At 42.5% G+C, this 13,265-nt stretch overlaps 1 protein-coding gene across 4 annotated transcripts in view; it reads left to right on the top strand.

The window, feature by feature from the left end:
* Positions 1 to 13,265, top strand: part of CENPN (centromere protein N) — a 34,369-nt gene that overhangs the window by 10,418 nt on the left and 10,686 nt on the right. For 3 of the 4 annotated variants that reach the window (XM_067471034.1, XM_060788039.2, XM_067471036.1), the window contains exons 4-7: positions 574 to 633; positions 7,933 to 8,009; positions 8,224 to 8,400; positions 8,649 to 8,750. In XM_067471034.1, coding sequence (XP_067327135.1) covers positions 574 to 633; positions 7,933 to 8,009; positions 8,224 to 8,400; positions 8,649 to 8,750 — 416 coding nt within the window. The remainder of the gene's footprint in view (positions 1 to 573; positions 634 to 7,932; positions 8,010 to 8,223; positions 8,401 to 8,648; positions 8,751 to 13,265) is intronic. The other variant, XM_067471035.1, reaches the window with a different exon arrangement.

The following is a 13,265-nucleotide window of genomic DNA, read 5'->3' as shown; positions in this document are numbered from 1 at the left end:
AACAAGCTTGCTCCTTCCTCCCTATGACTTCCTGTCATGTATTTATACATGGCTGTCATGTCTCCTCCCAGCCTTCTTTTCTTCAGGCTAAACATGCCCAGCTCTTTAAACCGCTCCTCATAGGGCTTGTTCTCCAGACCCTTGGTCATTTTAGTCGCCCTCCTCTGGACACATTCCAGCTTGTCAGTGTCTCCCTGTTTAGTAGCCAATATTTAGGGTACAGTTGTTTAATTTGAAACAGTATCATGTGGCCTATTTTCAAAACCACCTCAGTCTCCAAAGCTGATTTCAAAACGTGTCCACTTAGCACAGGGGCCACAAAAAGATTAAGGAGCCTCTTCATGAAGCACAGACCATGTGTGGTTGACTCCTGTTTGATGTGATAAGAACATAGAGATCAGTTCCAAATTATATCTAAATTGACCATCTTTCCGCTAATAAGAAACTTCTTATCAATCAGCAAAGGGGTGCTATGGAAACTTCCTAGAATTTCATAATTCTATAAATAGCAGTTGCTGGCTTGTGAACCTAAATTCAGTTAACATTCTGTACTTATAAGACATTTTTCCTCAGACAGCTACACCTATCGGCACAAAATGATGTGGGATACGTATCAAATGATTAGAGAAGAAGGTAAGTTACAGTTGTCTAAAAATGTTAGCAATTTAAAACATTTTTCAAGTACTGTATTTCCTTGGTTCTAAGACACATTGCTCCCACGCCCATATAAATATCTGAAAACAGGGTGTGTCTTAGAATCATGGATCCTAGAAATAGATTTTCTGCTGTTTTGACTTACACAGTTTCTTCTGTATGAAGGTCTATATTTATGACCCCGTTCCTTTATGAGTTTCTCCCCCACAAACAATCTGCTTCATCCCTATCTCATCCTGATTTTAGTAGTTTTAGTATCTTAGTTTTTATCTTGCACATGCGGCTCACTCATTGTTACGTTATATTATTTTATTTTATTGTGTACAATTTTGCTTTATCGTTTTTGTACTCATATGTTGTATGTATTTTACTGTGTTGTTATTGTGTTTTGGTTTTACTTTATTGTAATATGCTGTTGGGCTTGGCTTCATGTAAGCTGCCCCGAGTCCCCATTGGAGAGATGGTGGCGAGGTATTAAATAAAGTTTTTTTTATTATTATTATTATTATGTCGAGGAGGAGGACAACACTTTTCACCTACACAATTCACACCAACAGGATCACTTTTCTGGAGACTTACACACTATATTGCACAAAAGGGGCCCTGTCATTCCCGAAAGTAAACAGGTCTTGGTAGTAGGCGACTCCCTCCTTAGAGGAGCGGAAGCTGTCATTTCCAGACCAGATGGGATGGCTCGAGAAATATGCTGCCTACCGGGGGCAAAAATACACCATATCACTCAGAGGCTCACCAGGCTCCTCAAGCCCTATCACCGTCCTCCCCTCATGTTGATTCATGTAGGAACCAATGATACTGCAAGGCATACGTTTCAAAAGATCACAAATGATTTTCGAGCTCTAGGAGCAAAGCTAAAAGAATGTAATGTACAGGTGGTCTTTTCATCCCTCCTCCCTGTTGTAAGACACGGACCCACAAGAGCCAGAAAAATAGTACAGGTCAATAACTGGCTTAGAAAATGGTGTCAGTAGAAACGCTTTGGCTTCCTCGACCATGGCCTGCTTTTCCAGGAGGATGGCCTACTGGCAAGGGATGGGGTGCATCTCACACAAGTAGGAAAACACCTTTTTGCTCACAGACTCGCAAACCTCATTAGACGCACTTTAAACTAGGTCCACCGGGGGGGGGGGGGGACAACAGCCTTGCGAACACTACTTTACCCATAATGTCTGGGAATTGCCAGAAGGCTAAACGGAGGGCTACACAAACACAACAAGGACCAAGTACCAAAAGCACAAGAATCCCAATTAAACAGCTCAAGGGAAGATCTCAGGGGCTCACATGTCTTTACACTAATGCACAGAGCATGGGAAATAAACAAGACGAACTCCAACTTTTAGCACAACACCACAAATATGATATCATAGGGATCACTGAAACCTGGTGGGATGACTCCTGTCGCTGGAATGTAGATATCGAGGGGTATAACCTCTTTCACAGAAACCGAACAAAGGGGAGAGGAGGCGGAGTAGCCTTATATGTCAAAAACTCTTATGCTGCAGAAGAGATTCAAGACAGCAATCTGGGAAACCAGCTTGAAATCATCTGGATAAGAATCAAGGGAACTGGGACTCAAAAAGATGTCGTTGTAGGCGTCTACTACAGACCCCCAAGCCAGGAGGAAGAATTTGATGAAGTCTTCTGCCAACAGTTGTCAGGTATACCGCTGGGTCTTAGAATGAAACACACACTCACAAGAGCAAATCCTGGAATTGTAGTTTATTCAGTCCACACAGTATAACAGCAAAGAGAGAACTGAGGTTTCCCGCCAGCCAATCCCCCCTCCTGGCCTCGCTCCCCCCCTCTCTCTCCTGGCTTATCTCAGTTTAGGCTACAACTTCATTCCCACATCTTCAAAGCGAAACCTTGGCCAGATGGCCCCAACCATAAACTAATCTATCATGACTACTCCCTCTACTGTCAGGAAGAAGACTTCTCTTGGAATCTCTTAGAACCATGAAGGCACATCCTGACAACAGTTGACCAAACAGGCACAGAGAAGAGATGTAGTAGTCATGGGCGATTTCAACTATCCCGATATTTGCTGGAAAACAAACTCGACCAGGAGTACAAGGTCCAACAAATTCCTCGCTTGCCTTGCAGACAATTTCATGGTCCAGAAGGTAGAAGAGGCAACAAGGGGATTGGCTACTCTTGATCTCATCCTAACAAATGCGGAGGACCTGATCGATGCGGTCGAAGTGGTAGGATCCTTAGGGGCAAGTGACCATGTCTCCTGCAATTTGAGGTACAAAGGAAGGCCGAAACTAAGACAAGTCAAACCCGCATTTTGGACTTTAGGAGAGCTGATTTCCAAAAAATGAAGGAAACGCTGAGCAGCATTCCGTGGACACAGATACTAAAAGACAAGGGAGTTACGGATGGATGGGAATTTCTCAAGAGTGAAATACTCAAGGCGCAATTGCAAACCGTGCCAACAAAGAGAAAAAATAGGACAAGTGCAAAGAAGCCAGAATGGATGTCCAAAGAACTTCTAACTGTGCTAAGACACAAAAGAGGCATGCACAAGAAGTGGAAAAAGGGAGAAATCACCAAAGAAGAATTCAAACAAATAGCCAACACCTGTAGGGAAAAGGTCCGCAAGGCTAAAGCAAAAAACGAGCTCAGACTTGCCAGGGACATTAAAAACAATAAAAAGGGCTTCTATTCTTATGTCAGTAGAAAAAGGAAAAACAAGGAGGCGATAGGACCTCTTCGAGGAGAAGATGGGGCAATGCTGACAGGGGATAGGGAAAAGGCAGAACTACTTAATGCCTTCTTTGCCTCGCTCTTCTCACAAAAAGAGAGTCTTCAACCTCAGCAAGATGGAGTGGCTGAGGGATTGGAGGACATCCAACCCCAAATTGGGAAGGAAGTCGTCCAGGAATACCTGGCCGCTCTTAATGAGTTCAAGTCCCCAGGGCCAGATCAACTACACCCCAGAGTATTGAAGGAACTAGCGGAAGTCATTTCGGAACCATTGGCAACCATTTTTGAGAGTTCTTGGAGAACGGGAGAAGTTCCAGCAGATTGGAGGAGGGCCAATGTGGTCCCAATCTTCAAGAAGGGAAAAAGGATGACCCAAACAACTACCGTCCGGTCAGCCTCACGTCGATACCGGGCAAGATTCTGGAAAAGATTGTTAAGGAAGCGGTCTGCAAACACTTAGAAACAAATGCAGTCATTGCTAATAGTCAACATGGATTTATCAAAAACAAGTCATGCCAGACTAATCTGATCTCTTTTTTCGATAGAGTTACAAGCTGGGTAGATGCGGGGAATGCCGTGGATGTAGCGTACCTGGATTTCAGTAAGGCCTTCGACAAGGTCCCCCATGACCTTCTGGCAAGGAAACTAGTCCAATGTGGGCTAGGCAAAACTACGGTGAGGTGGATCTGTAATTGGTTAAGTGGACGAACACAGAGAGTGCTCACTAATGCTTCCTCTTCATCTTGGAAAGAAGTGACAAGTGGAGTGCCGCAGGGTTCCGTCCTGGGCCCGGTCCTGTTCAACATCTTTATTAATGACTTAGATGAAAGGCTAGAAGGTATGATCATCAAGTTTGCAGATGACACCAAATTGGGAGGGATAGCCAATAGTCCAGAGGACAGGAGCAGAATTCAAAACAATCTTGACAGATTAGAGAGATGGGCCAAAACTAACAAAATGAAGTTCAACAGTGACAAATGCAAGATACTCCACTTTGGCAGAAAAAATGAAATGCAAAGATACAGAATGGGGGACAATGCCTGGCTCGAGAGCAGTACGTGTGAAAAAGATCTTGGAGTCCTTGTGGACAACAAGTTAAACATGAGCCAACAATGTGATGTGGCGGCAAAAAAAGCCAATGGGATTTTGGCCTACATCAATAGAAGCATAGTGTCAAGATCTAAGGAAGTAATGCTACCCCTCTATTCTGCTTTGGTTAGACCACATCTGGAATATTGTGTCCAATTCTGGGCACCACAATTCAAGAGAGATATTGACAAGCTGGAATGTGTCCAGAGGAGGGCGACTAAAATGATCAAGGGTCTGGAGAACAAGCCCTATGAGGAGCGGCTTAGGGAACTGGGCATGTTTAGCCTGAAGAAGAGAAGGCTGAGAGGAGATATGATAGCCATGTATAAATATGTGAGAGGAAGCCACAGGGAGGAGGGAGCAAGCTTGTTTTCTGCTTCCCTGGAGACTAGGACGCGGAACAATGGCTTCAAACTACAAGAGAGGAGATTCCATCTGAACATGAGGAAGAACTTCCTGACTGTGAGAGCCGTTCAACAGTCGAACTCTCTGCCCCAGAGTGTGGTGAAGGCTCCTTCTTTGAAAGCTTTTAAGCAGAGGCTGGATGGCCATCTGTTAGGGGTGATTTGAATGCAATATTCCTGCTTCTTGGCAGGGGGTTGGACTGGATGGCCCAAGAGGTCTCTTCCAACTCTTTGATTCTATGATTCTATGATTATTATCTCTGATAATTGGAGCCCCCGGTGGCGCAGTGGGTCAAACCCCTTTGCCGGCAGGACTGAAGACCGACAGGTCGCAGGTTCAAATCCGGGGAGAGGCAGATGAGCTCCCTCTATCAGATCCAGCTCCTCATGCAGGGACATGAGAGAAGCCTCCCACAAGGATGATAAACATCAAATCATCCAGACGTCCCCTGGGCAACTTCCTTGCAGATGGCCAATTCTCTCACACCAGAAGCGACTTGCAGTTTCTCAGGTCGCTCCTGACACGACAAAAAAACCCCTCTGATAATGGGATTTTTGTAGGAAAGGGCTTAAACAGTAAAAGTTAAAACCTCTAATTCATATCTTAATCTCCCATCATATCTGATATGCAATATTAATATTAAGCTCTCTACGTGGGGCTGCCCTTGAAGACGGCCCGGAAGCTGCAGCTGGTTCAGCGCGCGGCAGCCATGTTACTAACTGGAGCGGGTAGCAGGGAGCACACAACGCCCTTGTTGTCCCAGCTCCACTGGCTGCCGATTTGCTACCGGACCCAATTCAAGGTGCTGGTTTTGGCCTACAAAGCCCTAAACGGTTCCGGCCCAAAATACCTTTCAGACCGCATCTTGGCCTACAAGCCCACGAGGACCTTGAGATCGTCTGGGGAGGCCCTTCTCTCGATCCCGCCTGCCTCACAGGCACGGCTGGCGGGGACGAGGGAGAGGGCCTTCTCGGTGGTGGCCCCCCGGCTATGGAACACTCTCCCTGCAGACATCAGACAGGCGCCCTCCCTCATGGCCTTCCGAAAAAGCCTTAAGACATGGCTGTTCGAGAGGGCATTTAATTAAGTGCAACAACAATGTGGTAAAGAAGATCGGAATGGAACAAGGAATGTGAGACTGGTTATGATTCTACTAAGAGACGAAGCGGATTTTTAGTGTTGTTTGTAATTGTTGTATAATCTATATGTTGTTGTAATTGGTTTCCTTTGTAAACTGTCTTCTATATGTGTTTGTACACCGCCATGAGTCGCCCTAATGGGCTGAGAATGGCGGTTAATAAGTGCATCAAATAAATAAATAAATAAATAAATTATTTAATTGTGTACATTTTGTTTGTCTCTGTATAGCTTTCTCTAGTCTTACTTTGCTTATCTGTACAAGAATACTCCTAAATCTCAAATTAGTTTTCTCTATAGATATTTGACTGTTTTGCAGTATTCAAATTACCAATCAGCGGCAAATTATAAACCAGCAAATCATGTTTTTTCTAATTTAAGGCAAATCAGGAATGGGGAAACTATTGGCTGCTCTAATTAAATTCAGTGCATTAATCAGTTAAGTTATGTGCCCTTGCTCAATTACTCAAGAGCAGTGTTTCTCAACCTGGGAGTCAGGACCCCTGAAGGGGTCGCAAGGGGGTGTCAGAGGGGTCGCCAAAGACCATCAGAAAACAGTATTTTCTGTTGGTCATGGGGGTTCTGCGTGGGAAGTTTAACCCAGTTCAATCATTGGTAGGATTCAGAATGCTCTTCAATGGTCTACAACTCACATAATGCCAGGTTAACCCCCTGAAACTCCCTCAATACCTCAAGTTTGTCATGTTGGGCAAGTTTGCTCTCTAGATGCATCACCAGTGGAGTCCGTGTGGTTTCTGGCTGAAGGATCAACTACAGCTCCCTTTATGGTGGGATCAACTACAGCTCCCTTCAAAGCCCTCTAGTAGGTTAAGCTGGTCATTAGGGTACTGTGTGCCAAGTTTGGTCCAGATTCGTCATTGGTGGAGGTTGCAGTGTCTCTGGTTGTGGGTGAACTACAACTCCAAAGAATCCAAGTCAATCTCTCCCACCCACCTCCATCCATATTTAAATTTGGGTATATTGGGTATGTGTACCAAGTGTTGATTTAATTCCATTGTTGGTGGGGTTCAAAATGCTCTTTGACTGTAAGTGAACTATAAATCCTGGCACCTACAATTCCCAAATGTTAAGTCTACCCCCCCCCCCCCCAAACTCTACCAGTGTTCACATTTGGGCATAATGAGTACTCATACCAAGTTTGGTCCAGTTCCATCATTGTTTGAGTCTACAGTGCTCTCTGGATGGAGGTGAACTACAACTCCAAAACTCAAGGTCCATGCCCACCAAACCCTTCCAGTGATTTCTGTTGGTAATGGGAGTTCTGTGTGCCAAGTTTGGTTCAATTGCATTGTTGGTGGAATTCAGAATGCTCTTTGATTGTAGGTGAACTATAAATCCCAGCAACCACAACTCCCACAGGATAAAATCAATCCCCTCCACAACCCCACCAGTATTCAAATTCAGCGTATTTGTGCCAAATTTGGTCCAGTGAATGAATGTACATCCTACATACCAGATATTTACATTACGATTCATAACAGCAGCAAATTACAGTTATGAAATAATTTATGGTTGTGGGGTCACCATAAAATGAGGAAGTGTGTTAAGGGGTCGTGGCATTAGGAAGATTGAGAACCACTGGTCAAGAGAATAATTTCTTAAAAATCTGGAGAGATTGCCATGTTAGTTTTGTGGCACCTTAAATATTGGTTAATATATATATATTATGCCAAAGCTTTCATAGATTGCTATATTTCAATTTATCCATATTTTAAAATATAATAGGTCTTTAAATTGCCACATAACTCTGGCACTTCTTGCTTAGCAATTTTTGAAATGAACATCCTGAAATTAGTAAGATTATTCCCATGAATTTATTATATGTTTTCAGAACATGATAGAGAATTGATTGGTTCTCCTTCATTTCTCTAAATTCAAAAGATCTACTTTATTTGGCAGGTGACGAAAATGACTTTTTTGACTTGGAAAATTTTAAAAAGAAATTTGAAGAAAGCCTTGAGTCATCCTTCAACAATGTAAGGACAATGTAATTGTATATATGTGTTGTCTAAGGCATTCGTGGCCAGAATCACTGGGTTACTTTGCAGTATATTTGTTTCTCTGGTATTACATCTGTAAAAATTAATAATCCCTTGACACACCCTTTTAACTATGATGTGCTTCCTGTGTTAGATATCTGATTATATTGTCAGCATAACAGTGTGGCTTTCTCCTTTATTTTTAAATCAGGTAACTATCACTTTTGAAGAATTTGAAGATAATGAAATATGGATTCGAGTCGCATGGGGAACACAGTACAGAAAACCAAACCAGTACAAGCCAAGTTATGTTGTTTACCACTCACAGACTCCTTATGTCTTCATCTGTAAATCTACAAATAAGAGCTCTGTGCCTTTGCTTTTGCAGGTAAATGTACTTGGCCTTTATGCTTCATGCTCTGTCAGTCTTAAGGTACATTCTTAACAAAAGTGAATGAATGACAATAGCAGTTTTGGTTTGTTTGTTCTGTTGTAATTTATATTTTTTGAGAATTTACATATGTGTAATTGAATTAAATGAAATGATAATTCTAAAAAAGGGAATATAATGAAATAGAATAACAACAGTCTTTCAACATTAAAATACATTAAAATTACTTCCATTTTCATTTGAAGGCGCTGCTGGTTGCTGCCAATTACAGTGATATCCATGAAATGGACTTCCAAAGCCGTTGCCTTGATTCCCTTAAAGATATTATACTTAAGCGATGTGGCCAGGTGAGATGCTTTGTGACTGTTCTAAGCCAAATCTTGGGATTCTTGTTTTAGGCTTGACTCTAAACCTCCAAGCAGGTTGAGAAATGGCTTCTTCAAAGACACCATGTCATAGTACTACAGACAGGACAGTCTTGTAATAAAGTATAACAACACTAGGCAGATTTCCAAACATCTTGTGTTCTGGAAATATTTCTCAGCACTTTTTCTATTTTGTATCAAAAGCATTGCATAAATTAGTATAAAACTGATAAAAATAGAAGGAGCGCAGGTGGCTAAATATCTTTTGACCAAAAACGGGCAACAGCAATCACATTGTCTGTAGTCTCCAACATTTCTTCCTTTGTACATGAGGCAGGGCATGGTGGACATGCATACAGATGTGGAGTTGTCTGTTCTGCTCCACAGTCACATAAGGTGTGGGATTCTTTTAGGTTGTGCCATTTAGCCAGGTTGTCTTTTGATCTGCCCACTCCACTTCTGAGTCTGTTCAGGGACTTCCAAGTTGCCCATTCTTGGTTTGCCCCTGGAGGAAGACCCTCATATTGGGCCATGCAGTTGGGATTTCCTGATTTAGCTGTTCTTGCTGTTGCTGGGGGGACGCCAAGAGGAATGGTAGTTCTCATAAAATCTTTTCCTTGATTTGAGTCTACTGGGAGGAGGCTGGTAGCTATGTAGTGGATGATAGCTTTCACAGTGTTCCATCTTATTTCTCTCACATTTAGCAGCAACTTCTCGTTGCACATCAGGCGGGGCAATGCCAGCCAGCTTGTAGAGTTTATCAACAGGTGTAGGTTTAAGACATCCTGTGATTATTCTGCATGTTTCATTCAATGCTATGTTCACCTGCTTTGTGTGGGCAGACCTATGCCAAACAGGGCAGGTATAGTCGGCAGTTGTGTAAGACAAGGCCAGGGCAGCTAGATCAATTAATTTGAAGACAAATATCATATTTCATTGCAGAATAGTCACACTTGTTGGAAAAAAGACTAGTATGCAACGAAGTACAATTTGTACTATTTCCTGCATTCTGGGTTTGTTTGCTACACCTTCGTTACCTCCATATTGGACTACTGTAATGCACTCTATGTGGGGCTGCTTTTGAACACGGCCCAGAAACTGCAGTTAGTACAAAGGTCGGTGTCCAGGTTGTTAATTGGTGCAAATTACAGGGAGTGGTCAACCCCCCTGTTTGAACAGCTCCACTGACTTCCGATAAGTTTCTTAAGGTACATTCTGAACAAAAGTGAATGAATGACAATAGCAGTTTTGGTTTGTTTGTTCTGTTGTGATTTATAATTTTTGAGAATTTACATATATAAATTTATATTTTTTTGAGAATTTACTTATGTGTAATTGAATTAAATGATAATTCTAAAAAAGGGAATATAATGAAATAGAATAACAACAGTCGTTTAACATTAAAATAAATTAAAATTACTTTCATTTTCATTTGAAGGCACTGCTGGTTGCTGCCAATTACAGTGATATCCATGAAATTGACCTCCGAAAAGTTTCAGGTCCTAATTCAAGGTGCAGGTTATCACCTACAAAGCCCTTAACAGTTCGGACCTGCCTATCTTTGCAATCGGACCTTCCCCTATGAACCTGCACAATTTCTAAGAACTTCTGGGGAGGCTTTCCTCTCGCTCCCACCACCATCACAAGGGTGTCTGGTGGAGACGAGGGAGAAGGCTTTGTTGGTGGTGGCCCCCTGGCTCTGGAACTCTCTCCCCAGGGAGATTATACTGGCGCCCACCCTGTCCACTTTTTGTAAAGACCTAAAAACGTGGATGTTCCCCTGCGTTTTTGATTAAACAGGTCACTAGATAATTTTGCCCGCCCCCTCCCCCCGGCCGTAACTGAGTATCTGGCTCTTGCACTGTACCATTGTTCCATGATCTATAGATATATTGTTCTAACTAGCCATCCTCTGCCACGCGTTGCTGTGGCCCAGTCTGGTGATCTGGAAAATAAAGCAATGAGAAAGTCTTGGTTTCGAATATATGTAATTTCTTTATGCTTGTGGTTAAACAATATTTTTTGTTGATTCTTTGTCTGTGTTGATGTGGAGATTTTCTGGTTTGCCTACTCTGGAACAATTGTCATTCTTTAGGAGTCCCTTTCAAATCTATGACATTATATCTCTCTGTGTGTGAATCATATCTATCTATCTCTATGGCTGGATGATTACGTTTTCTTGCCCTGGTGAAGGAAGTTGGACTGGATGGCCTTAAGTATTTTCTGTTGATCATGGGGGTTCTGTGTGGGAAATGTGCCCCTATTCTGTCATTCGTGAGTTTCAGAATGCTCATTGATTGTAGGTGAACTATAAATCCCAGTAACTACAACTCCCAAATGCCAAGGTCCGTTTCGCCCAAACTCCATCTATTTTCATATTTGGCCATATGGAATATTCATGCCAAGTTTGGTCCAGATTCATCATTTTTTGAGTGCACAATACTCCCTGGATGTAGGTGAACTACAACTCCCAAACTCAAAGTCAATGCCCACCAAACCCTTCTAGTGTTTTCTGTTTGTCATGGGAATCCTGTGTGCCACGTTTGGTTCAATTCCATCATTGGTGGAGTTCAGAATGCTTTTTGATTGTAAGTAGACTATAAATCCCAGCAACTACAACTCCCAAATGACAAAATCAATTTTTTGTAGTGATGGTCACTCCTTGGGTGAGTAGGTATCTTGTGGCCAAATTTGGCGGCAATTCGTCAAGTGGTTTTTGAGTTATGTTAATCCCACAAACGAACATTACATTTTTATTTATATAGATTGACATTGCCCTTCTAGCCCTTACTTACCATCTGGTTCCTTCTCTTATTTTACCCCATCAGCCCAGACCTCAGCCTCTGCATGCCAGAGTTTAGTAATTTGACTACTATGTCTGGCTATTGGTTGTTTTATGTTTTATGTTGTTTTATGATGTTGCTTTTATAAATTGTACTGTGCTTATTTTAATCTCTGCCTGACCGGGCTTGTCCCCGTGTAAGTCGCCCTGAGTCACTTTGGGGAGATGGTGGCAAGATAAAAAAATAAAGTCATTATTATACTATTATTTGCTTTTTTTAAAAAAAAAACCTGTCTTATCCTTGAGATGAAGAGAAAAGAGAGAGAGCTCAGTATTCACTTAAACTGTCTTTGTCGGAGAAAGGGAGTTCCTTAGTTTTATAAATACCTGTGATGATTATGTGAGGAAAGGAGAGAAACCAATTTTGGGACCCCAAAAATGGAGGTGAAATTGTTCTGCAGTGGCAACTATTTCGTAATGAGATATGGTAGTAAATTTGGCTTGCTGGTGGAATTGGGGCATGCGTAGCCATTAGGGACTAGGCCAATGCCCACAATTTCTTGCATAAGTCAGAACTCAGGCATCCTAGCTAAATTCCTTTGGCTGCCATTCATTTTCCGGTCCCAATTCAAGGTGCAGGTTCTTACCTACAAAGCCCTGAACGGTTTGGGACCCACCTACCTGTGTGACCACATTTCTGTGTACGAACCCACACGATCTCTTCGATCATCTGGAGAGGCCCTGCTCGCGCTCCCACCACCTTCGCAGGCGCGATTGGTGGGGACAAGGGAAAGGGCCTTCTTGGTGGTGGCCCCCCGACTCTGGAACTCACTTCCCAAGGACATCAGACATGCCCCAACTCTGGCAGTCTTTAGGAGGAGCCTGAAAACCTGGTTGTTCCAGTGTGCCTTCCCAGAATAAGGAAAACCCTCAGCAATATGCCATCAAAATGCACTTTACTACGGATTTAGGACTGACTCTCTTTGAAAAACTCTATCCTAGTTATATCCTACCTTGTTCATGCCCAGCATTATTTTTTAAATTTTAAATTATTACATTTGGCCAGGCCATAGATCTTTAAATGCTTGTGTATTACTGTTATTGTTTATTGTTTATTTTTTTGTTTATGTGATTTTTACTAATTGTTTTGTATTGATTGTTTTTGTTATTGCCTTTGTTTCCGATGTACTGTGGGCTTGGCCTCATGTAAGCCGCACTGAGTCCCTTGGGGAGATGGTAGCGGGGTATAAATAAAGTTTTATTATTATATAGAGCTCCATATTCTTCCATGACTTTGCACCTGCCTCATACCAGTGGGGAGGGAAAGGCATTACAATGAGTTTCAGATCTGGGGAAGGGGCTATTTGCAACTTGGTTGGACTGGAGGAAAATAAGTATGTGCTCTCAAATGGAATGCATCCATGTTTTCTCTCCCCAGAAACTCAGTACAGTCAGATCTTCATAGCATGGGTCCTTCCTGAGACCTGATGGTTGCTTGGTAGTAGGAGATTTTTGGGTGGCGTGACTAGACAAATAAATATAGCAGGAATAGGCAACTGTGGCGTAGGAGAAACTTTCCTTTCTGTGTCCTCAGATGGACTGCTCTGATTCATAACCATACCGGAGGTGACAAGATGTTGCTTCTGGTATCTCTGCTTCTGGTTTCAGCCATTGGGAAGCAAGAATGAGGCCATAAAAAGGGGTTGATGCTGCAA

This window comes from Anolis sagrei, chromosome 8 (genome assembly GCF_037176765.1).
Source record: "Anolis sagrei isolate rAnoSag1 chromosome 8, rAnoSag1.mat, whole genome shotgun sequence".
Lineage (NCBI taxonomy): Eukaryota > Metazoa > Chordata > Lepidosauria > Squamata > Dactyloidae > Anolis > Anolis sagrei.
Note: the sequence above shows the minus strand (reverse complement) of the source record. Positions and strands in the feature narration are given on the sequence as shown.